Genomic DNA, 25,882 nt, shown 5'->3' with positions numbered 1-25,882 from the left:
TACTTAAACGTCAGCCTCAGAGAGGGGCCCCTTCCACCCAAATGGAAGCAGATGTTGATTCCTCCATTGTTATTCCTGTCTTAGGACCTTATCTGTGTCTTTCATATTCATCATGATTGGTAATTAATTTGTCTATGGCCATGCCACCCTGAACGCACCTGATGTTGTCTAATACTTAATTTTGCTTGTGTGTTCACATGTTTCCTGTCTTTTTCCAGCAACAGAAAGGATGCCCTATGAGGACAGAGCCCACATCTCTTTTGTTGATGGTTTTATCTCCAGAATGAAAACACTTCCTGGTTCACAGTAATATTTGATATGGAAAAATGGGGTGGGGCAGAAGAGGTTTAAAAAAAAAAAAAAAGAGTTGTTCTAGAATTAAATTGGTGTCTTTTGGAATATAAAATACTACCCTAAAATGACTATTGCCAAAAGAAATGGAGAGTTTGTAACAAATGTGATGAGACTTCTGAAGAGTAATGTATTTTTTTATGAAATGATGCTTTATTACTTTTAGAAAATGGTATAAACTTATAAACTATAAATTAAGATATAAGTATATTTCTGCCAAAGTAAGTCAAGAAAAATGCATTTCAGAATCAGCTTTTATTACAGGCAATGTATTGTAAACTCGAACATCCAGAATCTGAGTTACACTTTTTATTTCTAACATTTTACTAAATAAAAATCTGATATACTGGGTCCAAGTGATGACACATTCCAAATTAATGTAACTTTCTTACAGCTTAAATAAACAAATTTAGATCACCAAGTGAAATCAGAACCAAGTGTATTTGCACAAGTCAAGAATGATGTGAATGGATTAGAATCTCTGGTAGTCTATACTTTACCATTTATAAGCAAACTTTGACAGTCTTCTGAGTGACATGGTATTAAACTTTGTTTCTAAGGGCCAAATACTAAAATGTATAGAATATCCTACTCTATACTCACTATTAAATGTCATGGACTAGGAAATCTGAGACACAGAGTAAGAAGCAACTGATCACACACCCCAGTCATTTAAGTTGGAAGAGTTCTCTTAGGTGACTCTGGGTCAGGCCGTCTTGATGGGCCTTAGACAAGTTTTCCTTCCCATAAAACCTGCTTTCTCAGGCAGAATCATATACCATAACTGAAAGGAAATGGCTGCTGGTTATCTTCTTTCATTCCCTGCAAAGACACCAAAAAAACCGATTTGCTTAGACCCGCCCCCCGCCCCCGCCCCACCCCATCAAAGGTACACAAGTAGATTGTTTGAATCCTTCAGATGAAGTCTTCTTTCATCTCCAAAGATCAGGAGATTATGAGAAGGACAGAAAGTCAGAGAACCTGGTGATCAGACAGACGCCATTCTTCGTGTTAGCCGTTTCCTGATCCAGAAAGAATCCAGCTTCTAGTTGTAAACGATCCCATCCCTACTTTTTAAAGTTAGCTGTTACTAGAGAGATGTTACAGAGGAGAAGGAGCACATATTAAATTTATGGTTCTCTTTTGTTTCTATTTCAACTAGCACATAATAGAACTCAAATCTTTCTCAAATACCTAGATTTTTCCTTTGTGAGCAAAAGACAAAGTACGGTTTAAGGGTTAGAGTCTATTCGATTCAACCTCATTTCCACTCTGCATTCTAGGGGTTTTTAGGCTTTCCTCAATATCAGAAGATAGGTGGGCTCCTCAGTCAACTATTGGTAAACACTTATTTAGCAGAGGTCATGCATTTGCAGGCTCTTTACTGCCTGGTAGATTATAAATGAATATTAAAATGTTGCTAATCTCTTAGTTCCAAGTCAACTGCTTCTTCTGTTTTCTACTGCACTCAGAATGAATGAATGAGTAAACAAATGAATGAGAGTTTGAACGCTTACCTAAAGGAAGACAACTAACTGTTGTCTTTCTGGAGGACACCCAGTGGAGACTACAAAAGCTTAAGGTGATACTTAGAAATGCAGAAAAAAGAATCCACATACATTGTTTCAAAGTTTTATTTGCTTACAAAAGAAAATGGAAGTAGGTTTGCAAAAACTTATCTGCATGTACAAAGTAATCCCTGTAGATAAGGAGAGGCAATCCCTGGAACACACTGCTGGATAAATTGTTCATTAAAATTATATCTCTTTGCATCAGAGCTGGTGGAAAGTCATTATTTCACGAGTTAAAACCACTGAAAAACTTAATCTATTTTTTAAATTACCAAATTCAGAAAGATTATATCCAAATGCTGATTTTTGGATACCCATGAAACCGGTTACCAAGTGATCTCAGAGTTGGACATATCAATGAAGCAAGAGGTAGTTTGTCCAATTATGGCCCTTTTTTTCTTATCAGCAAGGTTATTCCTATAGCAAGTAGGAGTAAGTGACATATTCTTTGAACCTCTTTGAACTCTTTTCCTGCTGTGGGCATATTATTTCCCTCAAATACAATCGTATCTGTTCATTTTAGGACTTGAGAGAGAAGATTTCAGAGTTCAATTTATTTTTCCCAATTCCTCTTTGAACTCTCTTCTCTGGAAAAACAAATTATCTGACATGCCATGAAAACACCAAAGGGAAATCATTTCTACCATGTCATAGATTAAGGGAACTTCTAAAATATATATATATATTTTTTGTTAATAATAACAATAATATTAACATTATCCAAGGAGGAGATTTAGGCTGCTGAAATGAGCCCCGCCCCCGCCCCCCAAAGGAGCATACAAACCACATAACAACATTTTCTCAAACAAGATGCATTAAGAGTTCTTGCCGTTGGTCATTCAATTTCTTCTGAGGCTATCAGACTCCGGGGCCCCACAGTTCCATGGCTTCCAGCTCGTCTTGGACAGGGGTGAACTCTGGCTGATCTGGATGGGGAGCTAAAGAGGAAAAGTGGGGGTGGGGACTTGCTGCACCCAGGAGTCATAAATTGATATTCTCCCCTCACCTGGGTTCTTAGAGACACAGAGATATCCTGCTGGGTAAAAAGCAGTGGGTATCTTAATCCACCACGCCCCTTGTACCTTCCCCATAAGATTTCAGACAGTTAGTAAACAGACGAAGGGAAAGATACATTACAGAAATTGTTAGAAAATTAGAATCATAGCCAACCATTTAAATATTATATGCTTTATTTACAGAAGAAACCCTGAAAACTCAGCAAAATTATAAAAGAAATAGAAATTTAAAAAAACGATCTCGTGTTAGAAGTCCATCACCAGAGGACAGCAGGGAGGGGAGGTGATCGGGGGAGGAAGGGAGAGTAGGGTGGTCAAGGAGAAAGACTCCCATCCATCCTGTGTGGGGAGAGGAAGGAGGAGGAGGCACAGTTAAGTAACTTTATTACAGAGCTGTCACACAGGGGAGTCTGGGATAAATTCTTGGCACACGATCATATACCTCTATCCAGGCTGACATGGAGCAGTCAGTGTCTATTAAAATCGACATATATGATTTGGTTAAGTTCCAATGTTATCACTCCATCATGTCTGGAGCAGAGTGAGCAAGAGATTTGAAAGCGTGAAGGCAGGGATGCAGAAGAGGCAGGGAAGCAGGGTGTCCACTGTTAGGGGCAGGGGCTTGGTGGTGGTGGTGGTGGACAGGACAGTTCTGTATCCATAGCCAAATGCCCGGGGCCAATGTAACCAGAGTGGAGGATTTCCACTTCAGTGCCGGTAATCATTGTAGGGGATCAGATCTTAAGAAGGGATAGGAGTATTTGAGAGAACAGGGAGGGAAAAGATGAACAGAGAAAAACACATCAGCAAAACGTTGTTGCCCAATTCCTCTGATAAATAAGGTTAAATTTCTACGGAAGCAGAAAATTTTAAATTCATTAACTAGTAAGTTCATGGCCCCACAGCAGTCCCTCAGCCTCTCTCTTGATGCTTTCAACAGCGACGATGTCAGAAAAGGGGCCATTGCACAGCACACCAGCATGCACACTGCAGATGTTTCAGGAAGGATATTCCTTTAGTCCAGTAGTTAGTGATAAGGCAAGGACAGGATGACTTTTGTTTACTCTCACAACTATCCTTGGTCACCTAAAATATGGTGCTTAAATGCACCTAATGCAAGTGGTACGCAAGAGATCACTGAAAATAATCTAAGGACCCTCTTAATTACAGGAGAAGTTCTAAGTTTGACATTTCCCCAAACCAAGAGTAAAATTTTATGAGATGTCTTGGCCACATCACAGCTGTCACATAAGAATGAAGACTCCAAAAGAATGTTCAACCATGTCCTCCAAATGTGCTAAACATGAAGTCAGAGGCCAAGTCTATGTAGGTCATCATTTGGAAGCCAGGAAGACTTAGATGTGCTGTTATTTTGAATTTGCTCTTAAGGTTTTTAAGGGAGTAGCCTCTATTGCAATTTGCACTTTATAGAAAATGTCTGGGATAATTTAAGGAAGTGAGGCATTCAAGCTCTGCTTCCCATTCATAACCAATTTAACTTTTTTCAAAGCACTATCTTCCCATTTTGGTAGTAAGCACAGTGAAACATTGATCCAAGCCCACATGAGGGACTTTTTGTGACACTTACCTCTCACACCATAGGCAGAACATGACGAGGGGTCACAATATCCGGGCTGGCCAGAAGGACCTTGCGGTCCAGGAACCCCCAGATGACCTGGGGGCCCTCTTGGTCCAGGAGAGCCAGGGGGCCCAGGGCTGCCAGGCCGACTCTCCCCTGAAGGTCCTAAGAAATACCCACAGATAAAAACAGTTGGTCTTTTGCCACAACAGGGTGAGTTTTGAGACAACCAAGAAGTTGTCTAACTCTTAGAAGAAGCAACTTTTAGGACAATTAGGCCAACATCTTTCTATTCATTGAGTTCTTTTTCTTAGACTGGATTCCCTAGGCAGAGGATCATAGTGTAACCACTTTTCCTTCTGGAGGTCAATGCTCTTAATCAGTTCAGGAAACTAGGAAGCAAAATGTATTTTTTCTATTACCTCTTGGATATTAAAGGGAAAGAAACATTCCATTTTCAACCTTATTTTCTTTTTGGAGCTTTTGTTTCCCAATGCAGTTCCTTATGAACCCAATCTATGGGCGTGCACACACACAGACGCAAACATGAACACACTCAGAGCTCAACCTCATCATCTAGTTAGAATAGCCATGCAATTCAGTACCAGTTTATGGCCCCAGATAACTAAAGCTCAACCTCATCAACAGTTAGAATGGCTATGTAATTCAGTACCGGTTTATGGCCCGAGATAATTAAAGTAAATTTGTATGAGTGTGAAATTGTCCTGGAGGGGACCAATGACAAGTTTGAAATTCGACCTAATATACTAATTCAAAATTTCTTTAAGCTAGTTTACATTAATTGAGAATTCAGATTGAGTAAAAATAGGAGGATTAAAATTGTTGTGAATTGAAGAAATTTGTCAGTATGAGAGTTTTTTGGCTTGTATGCTTATTTGTTTTTAGGCCTGGGTTCCAACAGTGTTGAAAAGGCATTCTTCAACTATAATGGAATTTCTCAACTGGAACTGAAATGAAAAGTAGGAAGAAGTATCACCTTCTATTTGAATAGCGTGGTGGCTCTCATATATTCAGCTCCTCAATCAGCACTCACCAACCACCCATTCTGTATAATGTGTGATGTTATATCAGTTCCTCACATTGTCTCTAGTAACAGAAATATTTACACTCCAAATGAGTCTATTGCATTAGGAACCTCCCTCAGAGAAAGTATTTTCCAAAATCCTTACTAGACTGGAAAGAAAAATCTGTAAAGCACTTTACTCGATGTGGCTAAGACTGACATTATAAATATATATTATAATAAGATTGCAAATTATAATAATTCTAATATAAAGTCTGATCATCTGGAGACCATTCTAAAAGCACATAACACACAAAACTCAAAACTTCTACAGAACTCATTCAGTAAGATCACCATGGCAGGAAATACTAGTGCTCACCAAATAGCCTTGTATTTCTCTAGATTTTGTGTCTGCCTTGCAGTTCAGCTGGGGCTAGGTGATTAGTTCCAGACAATAAAATATGAATGGAAGTGACATCTCATTCTGATTAGGAAGTTGAGACTGAGGTGCCTTCTTTTTTTTTTTTTGAGACAGGGTCTCCCTCTGTCACCCAGACTGGAGTGCAGTGGTGCCATCATGGCTCACTGTAGCCTCAACCTCCAGAGCTCCTGTGATCCTCTGCTTCAGCCTCTCAAGTAGCTGGGACTACAGGCACATGCCACCACGCCTGGTTAAATTTTTGTATTTTTTTTTAGAAATGGGGTTTCGTCACGTTGCCCAGGCTGGTCTCAAACTCTTGGCCTTAAGTGATACTCTTGTCTCAGCTTCCCAAAATGCTGGGCTTACAGGAGGGAGCCACCACACCCAGCCCGATGTGCCTTCTTTATCTTTCTCTTGGAAGCTACACGATTCACTACAGAGGTCGTGGGTTCTGAGATGGAAGAGTGCTACCTTATTCATATGAAACTTTGTGTGAGTGTGAAATAAAGCTTTATTGTACAAATCCACTAAGCATTTGGGATGTATTTGTTACTATAGCATAGTCTGTCCTATCCTAACTCACATAAACAATAAGATCCCAGAATATGCTCTAACTTTTTGGGCTTGTATATTGCGAGGATCATTATTAACAAAGAAGCCTCCCAACAAAACAAATAAGAAATACAGCCATTTCAGTTACATACTAGGATGTAAGATGACCATTTTCCTCCACTGCAATGCCAAGTGAATATAAAAATGTACATTTGCAGTTTCTTGTTAGGAAGGAAGATTTACCTGCTGGTCCAGGGGGGCCTCTTGGACCTTGGGTTCCAACGCCTGGATTTCCTTTTTCTCCCTTGACACCAGTTAGACCTGTTTAAAATAATTTTTTAAAAAATGTTTAAAGTTCTTTTTGAAAAAAAATCTTGGTAGTTCCATTTTTCTGGAGTTCAGAAGTGCTTCTCTGATGAAGACAATTAAGTGGGTTGGTTTAGGGTTATGAGTACCACGGGACTTTTAAATTAAATTCTGACACTGGTAGCATATGTAGAATCACATGTTGAAGTCTGGTTCTGTATTTGAGTGTGTGGTCTGTATCTGCTATTCTGCCAGTCTCTCTTTCTCCTTCCTACTGAAGTCACACAGCCTGCCAAGAACTGGTCCTTGTCTTTGCACGCACCAGGCCACTGGACTTATGCAGCTGGCACTCCACAAGTAACACAATAGAAATCACAAGTGAACACGTCTAACATTTTCCTTTTGGTCCACCCTGTAATGTATCTGCAAAAGGCATGAATTATAATTAGGCAGCAACATTCTGAAGAGCGTGAGTTTCCATTAAAACTTGGAAGCTTCGGAAAAGCCTGTGTTTGATTTGGCTGATTCAGCCCCATAAAAATCTAAATTTATTCGTGTTTCTTTTCCATGGAGCGGACCTCTTATAATTTACAGTGCTATTAACAAACTATACATTTTCACAGGCAAACACAAAGAAACATATACTCTGACACCTCATTATCTAAACAGGTCCTATCACAAGATCACTTCAAAGGTGAGAGCACCTATATTGAGGCCCAAGTTAAGGTTGCATTAGACTGGGGTCTGGGTTACCCTGGCTTACTTACATCACGGAAGATCTTTGCTGTCTGTATTTCATGTACAACAATGCTTTGAAATAGCAGCATGCAGAACAGCATCTCTGTTTAATTATACCTACTGAGAAATTATGTTGAATTGGCAAAGCCTAGGAGGAAACATCAATAAATGAAAAATGGCCAATTTGACAGGCAGCAGGCATGGAAAGGCTTTGCAATTTTTTAAAATTACAAATAACTATTTGTTTACTTTAAATATAATGCATATTCACTGTCAACAAATTAGAAGATGCAACAAGCAAGGTGCTAGCACTTGAAAATAATCACTTTTAACATCTTACTTGATAACTTCCAGAAAGAAAAGCATTGATATATGATTTGTTCTGGAAATCATTAGTAAAGAAGACTCTGGTGAGGAACTAACAGGTTTTGGTTTTTGGATTTTACACTGCACATATAATGGTTGCTCCTAACCTGCAGCTTTGGTATCTTTTGTGCTCCCAGTAATGATCTCTTGTAGTCAAGACATAGCCTGGCATCTCTTTTAAAAAGCTCTTCTTCTTTACTAGGAGTCATCCAGGTTGGTCTCCTCATTGCTAGAATTCCCAAACACCCAATCCTATTGCATGTCACCTTGATGGTGCTATCTGAGCTTACAAAAGACTAGTACCTCCATGACAGCCCAGGGTACTAACCACCATGCCTGTGACTTTCTGTTTAGGGCCTGGTTCTTCTCTTAGGAGCCCATAAGGAAAACAACGATTTCTCAAAAGCAAAAATACCATCTCATCTGAGTTTTAAAAGCACACGGCTAACTCTGACTCATCAATATTTAATGCTCAATTGCTAATCAAGTTGTTCAGACAGACAACCACGCTGTGGAAGCCTCCTGGGTATTAGTTTAGTAGCTTATGAGAGTTTGTAGTTTTTAGCTGAGAGGTGCTACTTCACTTGTAAGTGCTTGTGCCCCAGTGTGCATCTGGGAATTTAGCCGAGAATCCCTCTTGTTCTGTTTGAACTGGAGTCACTTTGCCAACAGGGAACAAGTAATTTTGAAAGAACTAGAACATAATAAAATATACTGATGACTAACACCAGGCTGTTCCTGATTAAGAGCATGGTGACTCAGTGGCCTCTCACGACCTCATGGTGCAGGATCATCTTTAACAGGATGGCTCCTAATGCTTAACTCTCCACAAGAAGACACAGATCAGGGAGAAGAGGACATCTGGGGAAGTATTCTTGGGACTAATTCCCTGATAATAGTTTCCTGACTTGTTTTTTGCTCACCATAAAGAAAGTACGAGGTGAAGAGTGGGAATAGAAAATCTGGTTGTTTTAATTTTCTCATTATACAGAGAAAAATAAATGGAATCAGATATTATCTGTAACATATGTCAAGGTAAGAAGAGAGAAAGAGCCTCACAAAAACATTTTGAAAAAAAATTCCAGCCCTCGAAATGCCTTAGAAAAGGAAAAGGAAAAGGAAAATGCCTAAAGACACAATTATATATTAACAAGGAATTTTAGATTTTATTCTTTTTTTCTTTTTCCTTCTTTTTTTTTTTTTTTTTTTTGAGACAGAGTCTCACTCACTCTGTCACCCAGGCTGGAGTACAGTGGTGTAATCTCAGCTCACTGCAACCTCCGCCTCCTGGGTTCAGGCGATTCTCCTGCCTCAGCTTCCTGAGTGTCTAGGATTACAGGTGTGTGACACTATGCTTGGCTGATTTTTATATTTTTAGTAGAGACAAGGTTTCACCATTTTGGCCAGGCTGGTCTCAAACTCCTGACCTCAAGTGATCCACCCACCTTAACCTTCCAAAGTGCTGGGATTACAGACGTGAGCCACCACGCCTGGCTGATTTTATTATTCTTCAAGGTATTATATTACAAACTACATTTAGGTGAATACGTTAATATTTGTCCACATATCCACTTATGGTTCTCATACTGAAGGAATGTTCATGTCCATGACAACTGAACTTGGTTGTAGGCCATTTTTTGGAGTGAAGCAATCTTGTTAAAAATTAGTATTTAAGTACCTTAGATGAGGGTTGAGATCAAAGGCTAAGGGTAGAGACTTCAGATCTCTAAAAATAGATCTGGATATATTTTTGATAAGCCTTGTAGGACCTAATTAAAAGGAGGGAAATCAAACGTCCTAAAACATCAGCCTGTGACTATCCATGAGATGCCTGAGGGCAGTGGAGCCTGGGTATAAAGTCATTTTTCACAGACAAAACCCAGTCACGGCCCATCATAGATCTCTTTTGCACAGACCCAAGGTGGGGCCACTTGGTGCTGAGATGGGGTCACCAGTGCTACGTGCCAGTGTCCTTTCCACAAAAACATTGAGACTCAGGAGACTCGTGGGACTCCCAAATGCTAATTTCCTTCTTTTGAAATGCCCTTTACCTTGTCTGCCTCCATAACTTCTCCTCATTCTTTAAGACCCAACTCAAAACTTCTCTATAACTATAGTAGGCAGAACCATGACAGACTCAAGAGGGCAAGGAATATTTATCTTATTCCATGGCTATATCCCCAATGTGTAAATATCCCCAATGTATAAATATGATGTCTTCCACATAATATGTAACTCACAAATATTTGTTGAGTGAAGTAACAGATGAAAGAATGAATGAGTGAAGGAATTCTTTGCTTTCTTAGTAACTGTGCTCCTTTGGTACTGTGTATTCCATTGCATTACCTATTCTCATGCCCACATGGCCCCAAAACTATAGGACTCTTGACTGCTGGAGCCGTGCCTTACTTATCTCTCTGGCGTCAGTCCATAGCCACTCTTAGGTGGCCCAGTAAATACTGAAAGACTAAATGAATCAAACGCCTAGACCAATACTCAACTTCCCATTATTATTATTTTAAAATCTATTTTACTTTTAAATTCTGGGCTACATGTGCAGAACGTGCAGGTTTGTTACACAAGTAAACGTGTGCCATGGTGGTTTGCTGCACCTATCAACCCATCACCTAGGTTTTAAGCCCCGCACACATTAGTTACTTGTCCTGATGCTCTTCCTCCTCTTGCCCCTCCTCCTGACAGGTCCCAGTGTGTGTTGTTCCCCTCCCTGTGTCCCTTTGTTCTCATTGCTCCCACTTATGAGTGAGAACATGCGGTGTTTGGTTTTCTGTTCCTGTGTTAGTTTGCTGAGGATGATGGCTTCCAGCTTCATCCATGTCCCTGCAAAGGACATGATCTCATTCCTTTTTATGTTTGCATAGTGTTCCATGGTATATATGTACCATATTTGCTTTAGCCTATCATTGATGGCCATTTGGGTTGGTTCCATGTCTTTGCTATTGTGAATAGTTCAGCTGCCCACTATAAGCAAGCATATCTTTGAAAAATCAACAGACAAAATTCCTTAGGCTGAAGCTTCATTTTTACACACCTTGGTTATGTGAACACTGCTTTTTCTAACAAGTTGCTTCTGTGGTGGTGATATCAACTACTAGTGTCTTTTAGAGATGAATATAATTGGCTCCAGTTAAGTTTGAGGTACTGCAATTTTTAAAATGAGCACAGCTAATATAAATTAAGATCTAACTTTGCAAAAATATGATTTAGCCAAGATTAAAATACCCTTAGTTTTCTGTAGAGTAACCAAAATAATATTTAGAATCATCAGAAAAGTCTCCTCCCGCTATCTCCTCCTCCTCCTTCTCTCTCTTTTTCTAACAGACTCTCTTTTAGAACAGTTTTGAGTTCACAGTAAAACCGAGTAAAAGACACAGAGATTTCTCATATATACCCTGCTCCCACAGATGCATAACCTCGCTCATTGTACAACATCCCCCATCAGAGTGGTACATTTGTCATATTCATTCATTCTTCAGAGTCTCATTAGAAACCATTTCAGGTTACCTGATTTTCCCTCACTGCTAACCTAATACTGACTTGCCAATATTTTCGTTTTCTGGCCCACAAAATCTGGGACTTGTTTGTTTTATATCTTCCTTATATTCCAAGTGCCAGTCACACATTAAGCACTCAAGAAATATCTATTAAAACAATGGATGAATGAATGGAATACAAAATTTGATTGCAGACTTTGACAAATAAAAAATGTGCCTGAGAGTGTATCAGCACTGCCTATAAATTATCTCACTAGGTTTTGGATGCCAGCTGCTTCACATGAACAAACTCATGTTATTTCCACAAGAGCCACAAGGGCAGGCACTACTATAACCCTGAAAGAGAGCTGGATCCTGAGAGGGTAGGTCACTTGTCCTTAGCTAGGAAATAACAGAGCCAAAATCTCAATCCAGGCAGATTGGCGCAGAAGCCTCTGTGCTCAACCACTGCACTCCCTGCCTCTCCATCCTAAGCTGGACCTGAAGGCTCTTTCTCGTCTTACTTGCTATAGTTATGGCTTCCAAAACCTCCTGCCAAATGTGTCTGCACACTCTCTCTGGCCTCAGCAGTCAGCCCCGTGTTTATCACCACATTTCCTCAGCTGCTTTCCTCAATTTGTATACTTGCTGTCTGCCCTGAGCAAGATTTGGAGTTCACTTTAAGAGGATTTATCCTGCTCACACTGACATGTCCAGGGGCTGGCCCTTGGCTGCCTGTTTCCTATTTTCTTTGACCCTTTGGCCTCTGAGTTGGGAGGTTTTATTTATCTTTACAGCCCCACTGACCACACCACGTACTCCAGCCTGGAGTCTCTGTTGCTTCTGGAGCACAGTCACTCCTTCCTCATCCCCAGACATTCTGAGGAACTCCCAGGACTTATGCCCAGGAAGCTATGCAAGGCCTGGGGAATGCTTCCATTGTAATTGTACCAAAGAGTCATGGAGATTATAGATCAAGGCTTGCTGTGTTATTATACTGTCTGTTGCCTGGGATATGCTGGCAATGGATTGCAAGTACAGTCTGTTCTTCGCTCAATGTTTGTGTGAATGCCTACTAAGTGCAAGGTACTGGACCTAGCGCCTAGTTACAAGAAGGCAGATTAATTGGACTCAATTCAATAAGTACTGTATGCATTTTGTTAAGCTCTTCTATTTCTACATGTTTGGTCTGTAGGACTAGTACCAGTTTCTGAGGCTGCATGCTTTATGCTAAGATGGACAGGGATGGAAAACACGTAGTTGTTTTATATGTAAATGAGCCTTGCAAATGATTGCTAAAGGTCCCTCTTCCCATTGTCTTTTTCATGTAACAACTGGCCATCTACTGTGCCTTTATAATTCAGGGCTCAGCCAGGGAAATACAAACCACTCTAGATCTTTCAGACAGAGGAAATTTGGAATTTAACACAGAGACTTGATAACATTGATGATGGAAAAGCTTAGAAACCAAGCAAAGGTGTAACTTACAAATTGGCAACAACACGGAACCACTATTACCCGTAGGAGAGTACAGACATTGAGAAAAAAAAAATGTGACTGGAGCCCAGAGCCCAAGGGTTTCTGGTAGGATCCAGAAACAGAGGGGGAGATTGTCCAGTAGAAGCAGGGGCACAGAGGGGTGGCGGCTACAACTGGAGTTGCAGAGGAGGCAGGGGTGGGGTTTGCCCTTCTCCGTACCCTCCAATCTTCCTCAATGCTTCCCATTGGGCTGACCTTGCCAAAGAGCAGAGGGCAAAGGGGCCTGAACACACAGCACCATGAAGCTAAAGCCAGGAGAAGGCAAACAACACAAACTGCCTAGCCCAGTCCCAACATCAACCACTGGGAATCCAGAGTCAAAAGCACCCCTCTTAAATGTAGCAGGTTGTCATGGAGTAGGAAACACAGACAGGTAACAAGTAGTTATAACACAATGTGAAAACAGCTACCGCAGAATATGAGAGCACGGAACTGAGGGTCCTGTGGGGACTCCAGAAGGCTTTCCAATATGGCTGAGCCTGAAATGACATCTTGAAGAACAGGCATTATCTGCTAAAGAAGTGGCAGCTGGGCACGGTGGCAGACGAACGTGTATGTGCAAAGGCTTGCAGGTAAGAGACGACCAAACATGCCTGGGGGACCAGAACTGGTTTGGTATGGCTTTGGCAGTTTCAGGTTGTTTCACAGGCAATAGAACATAAGGCTAGTCTAGTCCAGAGCACGACAAGCTTTGTGTGCCAGACTATGGAGAGACACTAACTTGTAAGGACCACCTTCAGTACCTCCTACTTAATTTTATGTTCGGACTTTGTATTCTTTTTCTTCAAGAGGAACCCCAAGTTGTAAGCTTCAGGTTCCACAAAACCTGGATCTGCTCCTTCTGGGTGCTACAAGGCAATACATGGATTAAGGCAGCCTGGAGTCCTGTAGACCCTAGCTCTACCAGTAAACCCTGTGCTAGTTCCACAGAAAATCCAGAGGAAAACAGGTTGAATCATTAAGTGGGGGCACTCAGTGGTCAAAGGAATCCAGTAACCAAAGCAAGATCAAGGTAAAGGGGTTAGCACTTCAGGTCTTTCTATTAGTCTCTATCAGACAAGACAGTATAGGTAGAGGGTCCTTTGGTATTTTGCCCACAGACTCACCCAAATTTGGGCAGCGAGAGGGAGGAAGTGCAGTAAGAAGGAAAGAGGAGAAGTAGGAAGCGTGGAAGTTAAAAAGAGAAGGGTGGAGAGAGAGAGAAGAAGATGAGGTGCAAAGTTCATCAGTGCACACTAGGCTAGGGTAGCCTGCAGGTTGACCATTTGCAATGCAGGTGAGTGGCAGGAGAAAATGGGCATTAAATCAGGCATCAGGAATCCGGGCTTTTTGTTCACCCAGTGTTGCCACTGACACTATGACCTCACTGGTACATAAAAATGTCAGACCAAATGCCCATCTATTACTTTCTGCTACAAAATTTTGATTATTCCTTCTTAAGAGGAATAAAAATCAAATAAAATTTGATAATTCCTTCTATTATATTATTTCCACTATTGACTACTAAGAAAATTATAAATTATTCAAAATTAGTGGCAAAAGGAGCCAATTTCTATAGCTTAAAAATGAATATTTCAGATTCAGCTTGAATGGTCAACCAGTTGATGATATTTAAATTGGAGCTTGGTCTTCATTCCTTGCAAAACTGGAAAATGACATGATGCTCTCCACTCTTAGAAAAGTGAGCTATGTCCAGGCATTGGGATGAGGTCAGGGTCTACAGAATGTAAAACAAAATGTGTTATGAACAACAGCCCTTCATGATCAGCATGGATGACCCATTACTATGTTCTCACTCATAAGTGGGAGTTGAACAAGGAGAACACATGGAAATGGGGAGGGGAACATCACACACCGGGGGCTGTCAGGGGGTTGGGGGAAAGGGGACAGAGAGCATTAGGACAAATATCTAATGCATGGAGGGATTAAAATCTAGATGACGGGTCGATAGGTGCAGCAAACTACCATGGCACATGTGTAGCTATGTAACAAACCTGCACGTTCAGCACGTGTATCCCAGAAGTTAAAGTAAAAAAAAAAAAAAAAAAAGATAAACACATCCAAAATCAAGGATACTCATCATGTTTTTCCAAACTAGCAAAGAAGTTCAGGAAAGTCAAACTACTTCGCTATATTTACATAGTAATTTAATGCCAAAGTCAAATCTAGAACAATGAAAATGGAAAAGATTAATGAATATATCTTTTCTCTGCATATTTTCACCCTCTTCTAAAAATACATTTTGATAATTAACTTATTACAGTCATGGCTTTGAAAGCCATGTCAAAAAATTCACCAAAAACTGTTTATCACAGCTAATACAAACAACTTTGGTTTTATCATATAAACCACATTATATTTCCATTTTACTTATGTTCAAGGCTTGAAAATTTAGAAAATGACAAAATACATTCCTACATTTTTGAAAAAGGAGTTTCTTTCTCTCTCTCTCTTTTATTATCTAGTATAACCAAATCTCCTTCTTAGAACACTTGCCATGATTTTCTGGCTAAATTACACGACAACAACTTGAAAGGAAATGCTTACATTGTTCACGTGGCAGTAATCTGTCACCATGATGTCTCAGGATTGATGCACAATATCCACATGGGCCTTTGTTTTTATCAGGGCTCAAGGGTAAATGAGGAATGGCAGTCAAAAAGCTAGCCAAGAGGTTATCAACACTATAAACTAGTTATGACTTATGAAATAACTATTGTATTTCATGTATTATGAGGAATAAAAGAAAAATGTACATTAAAATTTGTTTTCGGGGATAAGGTAGCCTCATTGTAAGAAAGGATGAACAGAAAGAAATCATTAAAGGCCAAATCAAGAAAGTATACTCTATCTGGGTATTGAATAACATGTGTCACACACTAATGCGGTAGGATTAATCAGTTATTGATTTATCAAATATTTGTTCAAACTGAGTGATAGACTTTCCAATTAAAGTTTTAAAATGTTTTTATCTACAGAAACAATGATACTAGCTTCCATGGCAAAAACAAGACAAAACACTAGTTACAGCTTTTTATTACTGTAACAGTCATATTCTACTAATTATAAAGCGTGGAAATATAATTTAATGGTAATTTAAATTTGTCAACAGCTTTTTTTTCTCTCATTCTTTGTGTTTGTTTTGAAAATGGATTTTGTTCTAATTACAATTAATTTCAGAAACAGGAACACAAAATGTATTAGTAGCCTTCAAAAACATTTTTCCCAATAATTGCTACTGTTTTTAAAGGCGCTTACACCTGCATCTTGCGTTTCCCTCTGAAAACCTACATCTGTCATTTGGATGATTTAAAAATACAAGAGAGAAAAATAAACATAAATGGTGAAAACAGGCAGGGTAAGCCAACTCTTCACAAGAGCCCTTCATTATTCAGCATTGTAGACGTCATACTGCTTGGAAATCATTTCAGTGGATGAGAGCATCACCCTCTTTGCAATGCACAGCCAGAAGGCCTTGTTTTAATTTAGAAGAGTGTAATGGTTTAAACAGGCACTCACAAAATCTTTAAAATGCCTCCCTCCGAAGTGTGCAGCCCAATTCCTCTCTACTTGAGTGTGGGCCAGGCTTAGTGACTTGCTTCTAACAAATAGAATATGGTGAAAGTAAAAGCTTGGGCTTCTGAGACTAGATGCCAAAATTATAATGGGAACTCCTCTTTGCTCTCTCTCTTGGATCAGTGGCTCTGAGGAAAGCAGCCTCTATGCGCTGAAAATGAATTCTCAACCATGCCCCCAAGAAGAGGTCGGCAGCAAGGAACTGAGTCCCCCTGCTAATCATCAGCCAGGGCCAGAGACTCCCGCCAACAGCCCTGTGAGGGCACCATCTTGGAAACAGATGCAACAGCTCCAGTCAAGTCTTCAGATGACTGGCCTCCTAAATGACATATTGACTGCAACTTTATGCAAGATTCTTAGCCAACAGCACCGACATAAAACTCACATCCCTGACCCACAAAAATGGATATTATATATATTTGTTGCTATTAAGCCACTAAGTTTTAAAGTAATTTGTTATACAGCAATAGATCACTAATAGAGTTTCTTTCTGCAGCGATGATCAATGTAAAGAGTCACTTTGTAATAAAAAAAAATCAATAAAAGATGATGCAAAGAAGAAAATAAAGAGCATTCCTTGTCAATGCCTTAAGATGACTATACCATTAGGAAAACACAATCCACCAGACTTGCAGAGAAAGGTCTTGTTCTGAGGGGCATTCAAATTGAACTTTACCAGATGAGTACTGGGTGGAAAAAAGAAGGAGAAAACTATCTTTATTCATTTTTCAGGAAATGAGAGGCAGGGGATGGAGAATTAAAGAAGGAAGAAGGTAACATGTATTTCAGCAGATTTTTTTTTTGGAGACAGAGTCTTGCTCTGTTACCTGGTTGGAGTGCAGTGGCATTATCTCAGCTCACTGCAACCTCCACCTCCCAGATTCAAGCAATTCTCCTGCCTCAACCTCCCAAGTAGCTGGGATCACAGGTGCAAGCCACCACAGTCAGCTAATTTTTGTATTTTTTTAAGTAGAGACAGGGTTTTACCATGTTGGCCAGGCTGGCTTCGAACTCCTAACCTTAAGCAATCTGCCCGCCTTGGCATCCCAAAGTGCTGGGATTACAGGTGTGAGCCACTGCTACTGGCCTATTTCAGCAAATTTTTTTTTTTTTTTTTTTTTTTTTGAGGAGTCTTGCTCTGTCGCCCAGGCTGGAGTGCAGTGGTACAATCTCTGTTCACTGCAACCTCCACCTCCCAGGTTCAAGCAGTTCTCTACTTCAGCCTCCCTACTAGCTGGGATTACAGGCGCCTACCACCATGCCCAGCTAATTTTCATATTTTTAGTGGAGACGGGGTTTCACCATCTTGGCCAGGCTGGTCTTAAACTCCTGACCTTGTAATCCACCTGCCTCGGCCTCCCAAAGTGCTGGGATTACAGGCGTAAGCCACCATGCCCAGCCTATTTCAGCAAATTTTTAACAGCAATAAAAAGAAAGAACATATCTCATGCAACTGAATATCCACCGTAATACAAATCATAGGGAAGACTTGAAAATACTTAAGTGCCATTTAGCAAATAATAACGAAAGCTCTACCAGCACTCGATCTTTAATCAAGATAATCTGTCCCACAGAGATAATTTTTCCAGGAATCAGCTAGGATACATGGGACATTAAGAAATTTCACAAAAATGATTTTTACCATTGCAGCATTTCTGGCTCAGAAGTGCTACGGTTTTACTCAGAAATGCGATGGTCTTTTTAACTACAGGAATATCCTACTTCTCTCTCCCAGCTTTAAAATCAATCTGGAACTCAGTTTTCTCTATAGATGTCTGAGTCCTCTTGACTCACAGCTTAACCCAAGCATTAGGGAGACAGGTTTAGCTTTCGTGTGGGTGCACCATTTCCCTGCCATGCTGCCGTGTCTGAGTCTCTAAGAGGGAATGTTACCTATTCACGGTGCTCAAAGGAAGGCTGAGTCCTTGTTTACTTTTGTTTTCCTGGGGGAGTTCTGTTTGCTATTGAGCACATGGGAAAAGGAGGACAAGATAATTTACATTTATTTGCATAATGCAATCATGTGTTTATTATCTTAGTAGATCACCACTGTGAACACAACAGAGACAAATGTAGAGTGACTTAAGTCTTTATAATGGCGTCCTGAAGCAGATATTGCAGAAAGTTTACCTTGTTCTTAGGATAAGTTCAAATTCCTTACCCAGACTCACAAAATGTTGGTTGCATCCTGTGGCCTCCGTCTACTCCTCCCTCCTCCTGAATTTTTACTATCCTTTTAACTCACCAAGCTCCAACTACACTATTCTTTTTTCTGTTATCCAAAGCAATGGAGCTTGGTAGGGGCAGTGCCATCCCTAGGAGACATTCCTGATACTTGTAGGGGAACTTCTGGTTGATGAAATGATTAGAGGTTGTTTTTACATTAAAATACATATTGGAATAAATTATTTGACTATAAATTACTTTCCTTTTAGTTCTCCTTTGTATTACACTAGAGAACATTGTAATTTCTCTATTTAGTGTTGTTTGTTTAATGATATGTGAAGATAGGTTATATATAATATCTATGAATTTTATTTTGGAACAGTAAAAGAGACATGAGAAATTATTTGTTGTGAAAGGGAGAGTCACTGCCTTAAAGGTTTCAAGCCCTTTCTCACCTCAGGACCTTTGCACACACTATTGCCTCCTCTGCTAGAATGCTCTTCCCCAACTCTCTTAGTGCTATGGCAAGTTCCTACTAAAGTTCTAGGTCTCAGCAAAACATCACTGATCAAGTCGGTCTCTTTTTGTATGCCATATGTTATCCTGTACTTTTTCACAGCACTAATTACAACTGAAATTAAATGATTCATATATTATTTGCTTAATATCCATCTCCCACTAACAGTAAGGTGTCACAGAAGTCAGGAAATGTATACCCTGTTTACCACCATGTCATCAATGCCCAGCACAAGCTGGAAGTGTAGTAGATGCTCAGTAAGTACCACCGAATGAATGAACGGAGATTCAGAGATTAAGTTTTAAGCTTAAGTCGTCAAGATCACATAGCTAGTTAAGTGGCGAAGCTTGCAAGCACAGGCATTCCAGAATCATACATATCTGGATCTGAATTCTAGACCCCTATTGTTCTGCCGTGTGACCCTGGACAATTAACAACCTAGCAGACAGCACTTTGGGAGGCCGAGACGGGCGGATCACGAGGTCAGGAGATCGAGACCATCCTGGCTAACACGGTGAAACCCCGTCTCTACTAAAAAATACAAAAAACTAGCCAGGTGAGGTGGCGGGCACCTGTAGTCCCAGCTACTCGGGAGGCTGAGGCAGGAGAATGGCGTGAACCTGGGAGGAAGAGCTTGCAGTGAGCCGAGATTGCGCCACTGCACTCCAGCCTGGGCGACAGAGCGAGACTCTGTCTCAAAAAAAAAAAAAAAAAACCTAGCAGAGCCTCAGTTTCCTCACCTAACATGGAACTAATCCTGATCTCAATCCTGATCTCATAAGATTTTTATGAGCATCACATAACATGCTTAGCGACTGACACATAGTAGTTGCTTAATAAATGTCTACACTCAAAGACCACAGTGCCTGACATCTTCCTCTACATTCTGAAACCATTTATATTCTATATAACTCATTTAGCATTTACCATCTCCCAGTTTGTGCCCTCAGCAATGTTTCATATTCCTTCCTTATCCAAACCAGGTCTTCCACTTTACCCAAATGAGGTGGTGTGTACAGGACTGAGCGCAACACTTGGCAGATGCAATTGGAGCCCAATAAGTAAAAGCTATAAATAGTAGTATTATCTGTCTGCCAAACTGAAAAACCTTACGTAAACCCTGCATTTAATATTTGCTGACTTATTGTATAAGATAAACCAGATATAAATTCCAGTTGTCCAGCTATACAATCTAAAATGAAAATCTTTAGATGGTTAGGTTAGTTAGATGATTAGATGGTTTCTCTGATTCAAAAATTTGGAGGGATTATGGAAACTAAAGGAGTTGCATAAAGACTGAAATCAGGCTGGGCACGCTGGATCACGCCTGTAATCCCAGCACTTTGGGAGGCCAAGGCGGGGCAGGGGGTGGGGGCAGTTGAGGTTAGGAGTTCGAGACTAGCCTGGCCTACATGGTGAAACCTTGTCTCTACTAAAAATACAAAAATCAACTGGGCGTGGTGGTGCCTGCCTGTAGTCCCAGCTACCTGAGAAGCTGAGGCAGGAGAATTGCTTGCCGGGAGGCAGAGGCTGCAGTGAGCCGAGATCTGAGATCACACCTCTGCGATCCAGTCTAGGGGACAGAGCAAGACCCTGTCTCCAAGAAAAAAAAAAAAAAAGAATGAAATCAGGGTAATTTCCTAGTTCTTTTCAAGTAAATAAAGAAACTTAATTTTGTGAACTATAAACTAACAAACTTATTGTTGACTTGTTTAATATATACCAGTGTAGAGAATGAACATTTAAATAAATTGAGTAAGCAAAAACAGATGAATCATCTGGGAATAATATGCGCAGAGCAGAAATAGAAAACAATCTGTAATTGAGGAAATCTGGTTTGGAATCACCCAAAAATGTGACTGGAGATTAAGTTGAGGTCAGAACAGCGACTGACACATAGTAGTCAACCACTGGATTGTCCAGTCAAGCACTGGATTGCCATGGTTCAGTGATCAAAAGAGGAACCTCAGAGCTGGTCCTCTCTTCTGAATTTTGGGATAACGAGGAGCCAGGTTATACAGAACCATTTACATGACGACAGTACAGGGTTTAATGGGGAGAGGTATCCAACTAGCATCCCATGGAAAAATAGCTTTTCTTTGACATAAATTAACAGAGAAGAACAAGTGACAAGGAAAAACAGGTGAGAAATTGGGCTGCTTAATATAAAGCATGATGTCATGCAAATGAGGCCTTTTCAATGCTAGGTGCCAATAATTAGACAAATCTAAGTGGGATTTCAAGCTTCAGATAGAAAACCTGAACAACGTTAGCCAGAGGATCCCTTTGAATCCTTAAATTCTAAGAATTCTCTATTACAATCTGTGTAAGAGGATAGCTAAAAACTCTTCCACACAAACTTACAAAAAGGAGTTTAAGTTAAAGGAGACAAAGGGTTAATGAAGAGAGAGACAGACAATCAGATGGAGCAAAAGTGCAATCTTCTTTTAGATAATAAGTCATGAAAAGCTATGTACATCACATTGCGAATATGAAAGGAAAATCCATAAGTTTTCTTCTGCTCTCTAAAAATGCATATTCTTTGCCATTTCTCTGATAAAGATGGGGTTAATCAAAGACATTGTACAGGGATAGTGTTTTTCAAACTAAGGTAATGAAACCCAAGTTCTCTCCTCATTCTTTTAACAAAAGAAGAAAACAGGGAATAACAGGAAGGGTAAAAATAATTTCTTTTGTCCCAGTTATATACATTTGCATGCATGCATATGCATAAGTAATATTGTATCATGATGCCAAATGTATTTTTTACTGTGTATCACATTTTTTTTTTTTGAGACAGAGTCTCGCTCTGTCGCCCAGGCTGGGGTGCAGTGGTGTCTTCTCAGCTCACTGCAAGCTCTGCCTTCTGGGTTCATGCCATTCTCCTGCCTCAGCCTCCCGAGTAGCTGGAACTACAGGCGCCTGCCACCACGCCCGGTTAATTTTTTGTATTTTTTAGTAGAGACGGGGTTTCACCATGTTAGCCAGGATAGTCTTGATCTCCTGACCTTGTGATTCGCCCACTTCAGCCTCCCAAAGTGCTGGGATTACAGGTGTGAGCCACCGAATCTGGCCTCTGTGTATCACATTTTTAAAAGTTTGAAAAACTAGAATAGAAAAGTTAGAGCGGGCACTTCTGATGAAAAATTATCCAAACTGAATGGAGCTGTGAATTTAAAATAAACTTTTCTTTTATTTCCATAGGTTATTGGGGAACAGGTGGTGTTTGGTTACATAAGTTCTTTAGTGGTGATTTGTGAGATTTTGGTGCACCCATCACCCGAGCAGTATACACTATACCATATTTGTAGTCTTTTATCCCTCATCCCCTGCCCACCCTTTCTCTCTAAGTCCCCAAAGCCTGTTGTATCATTCTTATGCCTTTGCATCCTCATAGCTTAGCTCCCACTTATGAGTGAGAACATATGATGTTTGGTTTCCCATTTCTGAGTCACTTCACTTAGAATACTAGTCTCCAATCTCATCCAGGTTACTGCAAATGTCATTAGTTCATTCCTTTTTATGGCTGAGTAGTATTCCATCACATATATATATACCACAGTTTCTTTATCCACTTGTTGATTGATGGGCATTTGGGCTGGTTCCATGTTTTTGCACTTGCGAATTGTGCCACTATAAACATGCATATGCAAATATCTTTTTGGTATAATGACTTCTTTTCCCCTGGGTAGAGACCCAGTAGTGAATTTTTTTAGGAAGACTCCTATGAGGCTCATAGGAAGCCTAAGCAGAAAGTGAGCCTCATTTCAATGTTTATGCCAGAACACTCAACAGCCATATTTCTTATAATCTCGCTTGTGTAGTTTATTATGTGCTACATACACTGCCTGGTAATAGTACTTATTTTTACTCGTTACAATATTGTGTCCTTATAACATTATTTTATCAAGAATGATGATAATCACATTTTATATTTTCTGTGTTGCAGAAAAAAAAACAACACAGTCTCTGGCTCTTATTTCAAGTCTTGATGTTGGCTGACTTTGAGCCTTTTTGGCCTTACCTCAATATCTTCATATGCTTCCTTTTATAGAAAATGAGAAAGAGAAAAGATAGCTGAAGACTTCAGTTTTTAAATTTTATTGTTTTGACTTAGTGGAAAGACAGACCTTTCCTCTCTTTCCTGGATATTTGGATCCCAAGGCTAAGAACCAAACATCACACCCTACCTTGCAGCAGCGAACCCCAGCTGCAGCTGAAATAACTTTGCCGGGAATGAAGAGCCCCTTGGATGCTGGCCTATAAGCCCTGGCCTATAATAGTCATCGCAAAATCACACCCTTCAAGTGGTGATCAACTAAAATCACGTTTCCCCCAAGCTCAAAGGGCATGTCTCACTTTCTGTCTTACTGTCATCTTTTATGCATTTGTGAAATATAGGATTCTGCTTGTCTACTGTACTCTTTAGAATATACATCAATATGCATGTAAGACAATTACATCATGGAAATTCATATTTCCAAAGGTCGTCTGGGCTGTCCTTTGAGAACGCTTGGGTGATTTTTTTGTGGTCTAATCATTCAAGGGCACTTGCAGAGCAGGAGAGACTCAGTCTGGCAAGAACGGGACTAAGACTTCCAAAAAGAACAAAGACAACTTATGACTTGCTGGGAGTGACTCAGGCGCTGGCTCTGTGCTCACTGAGTCACAGTTTCTCCATTATTGACAGCATCAGAGGATGCCCTGCTGACAGAGGGGGCCACATTCCAGGCTGCCAGGTCTTTGGTGAGTTGTGAGGGAATGATGCCATTTTCTACATCTGCTGATTTTGTGCTCTGACACAGGGGAAAACTTTCAGAGAGAAAAATCAGAACTGGGTCACAATTAAAGCAACAACTATCTAGTAAGTACCTATTAAGTGCAAAGCATTGTGCAAAGCAATTCAGAACCAACACCTGCTCTCAACAACCTGGCTGTTTGCTAATGGCTGATGAGTGCTAAAACAGAAAGAAAAGGCAGTAGCGTATCAGGTGTTCATGGGGGCGGAGATATTTGGGTTCTGGGGTGATAAATAACAATTTCATGCATAAGACAGCTGAGTCTTAAACTAAGAGTAAGATGTATGGAAGACAAAGGAAGGAAAGGACATTTCCAAAGAGGCAAAACAATGTGTGCAAAAGTGCAGAAGCAGAAATACACAAGGCCTATTGGCATGAGTCAAAATAAATATGAAATACTGTTTTTGTCATCAAATTTTAAATTTTAAATCATTTTTATAAAATTTTAAATCAAATTTTATAAAAGGAATATATCCTACCCATCCCACAAAACTAATAAGGCTCACAGAGCAGACAGGTAAAAGTTAGTTTTTCCCCATGTCTATGTTCTACAAAATGTATCTTAGAAAATACTCTGATTGGTTGTCTCTCTTTCCCATCACTTTCTTCATGGTTGATATGCAACCCTGACTTCCCACATCTCCTTTACCTGCTTCTGGAATGGAAGATCTTAGTCAACCATAGATTCAGTCAAAAGTCTTATTATTGTATTACACAATACTTCTAAGACCTGTAGATGGTGGAAGAAAAGGCTAAGGTAGAGTCTCTATTTTAAGGAAACTTTAGTGGGAAAGACAAAACATTGGCCCATGAAACTACCAAATAAAATGTTGTCTGATATAATAGGAAGATGAGCCACAGACAGTATTTTAATTTGAAGTTTAGAGCTGACACAGTCTATATAGGAACATGTGAACCATATGCTGATACAATTCATGATGCCTCTCAGGACTGCCACTGACTGTTGCCTAGTCTGGACACTGCACAAATAAAGCACCAGCAAACCACCAGAGTGAGTTCTCTGCCTTGACATTGGTATGATGCCATGTTTGGTCAGAGGGTGGCATCATTTTCCAATTCTTCAACTTGGAAGGGGCACTCTTTTTGACTTCGTCCATCTAGAGGGGATATCTTTCTTTCATTAGCTCAAATCCTCTCAGAGGTGATTTGGGGGTTCTGACCTTCCTCTTTCATGTAAGTAGATATGGCTCTTGATAAACTTGGCAGATTGCTCAATTTTCTCAGTCTCAGAGATAAATAAACAAGAAACTGCAGAATAGATGGGGCAGAATTAATTTAAGTCAATTGTTTCAGACTTTATCCTTGTATAAACACCACTAGAATGTTCTGCTTCCCTGCACCCAGCTCAGAGGAGTTCCTCTGAGAGAAGGGGCTCAGCTTACCTCGTTCTCCTGGGGTCCCTGGCACGCCTGCATTTCCGGGGAAGCCTGGTGTGCCTGGGGGTCCTTGTTCACCAGGGGCTCCTGGTGAGCCTGGTCTCCCAGGCTCCCCAGGAGGCCCTTGGACAGTCCGGATGGATGAGGAGTGGCTGGGAATCTGGTTGAGGATGGCAGTGTACCTGGCCATGTGACCTGAGGCATGAAGCATAAAGACAGCATTCAGTGAACTGTCACACAAGGAAAGAGAACACCAGGGCTGTCATTCGTTAAGGCTCCAAACAATTCTGTTAGATACCCACCAAGGGAAAAATCACACCCCTTTGAAATATGTTGATTTCCAGTTAACATTTTTTATGTTTTACTCTGGATGATATTAAGGCTTGGACTGTTGTCAAGTGGCATCTCATGTTTTTGGAATTCTGCAGCTCACGTCAGCATCTCAATAAACATCATTGAGCAGAAGTTGTAAA

At 40.3% G+C, this 25,882-nt stretch overlaps 1 protein-coding gene across 1 annotated transcript in view; it reads right to left on the bottom strand.

The window, feature by feature from the left end:
* Positions 1 to 1,971: 1,971 nt before the first annotated feature.
* Positions 1,972 to 25,882, bottom strand: part of COL14A1 (collagen type XIV alpha 1 chain) — a 250,092-nt gene continuing 226,181 nt past the window's right edge. Inside the window, exons 45-48 of the mRNA XM_023223077.1 lie at positions 25,416 to 25,604; positions 6,758 to 6,835; positions 4,527 to 4,682; positions 1,972 to 2,860 (exon numbers count right to left, since the gene is read on the bottom strand). Coding sequence (XP_023078845.1) covers positions 2,781 to 2,860; positions 4,527 to 4,682; positions 6,758 to 6,835; positions 25,416 to 25,604 — 503 coding nt within the window. The 3' untranslated portion in view covers positions 1,972 to 2,780. The remainder of the gene's footprint in view (positions 2,861 to 4,526; positions 4,683 to 6,757; positions 6,836 to 25,415; positions 25,605 to 25,882) is intronic.

This window comes from Piliocolobus tephrosceles, chromosome 7, assembly GCF_002776525.5.
Source record: "Piliocolobus tephrosceles isolate RC106 chromosome 7, ASM277652v3, whole genome shotgun sequence".
In the NCBI taxonomy this organism is placed as follows: domain Eukaryota; kingdom Metazoa; phylum Chordata; class Mammalia; order Primates; family Cercopithecidae; genus Piliocolobus; species Piliocolobus tephrosceles.
The sequence above is the reverse complement of the archived record's forward strand: the minus strand, read 5'-3'. Positions and strand labels throughout refer to the sequence as shown.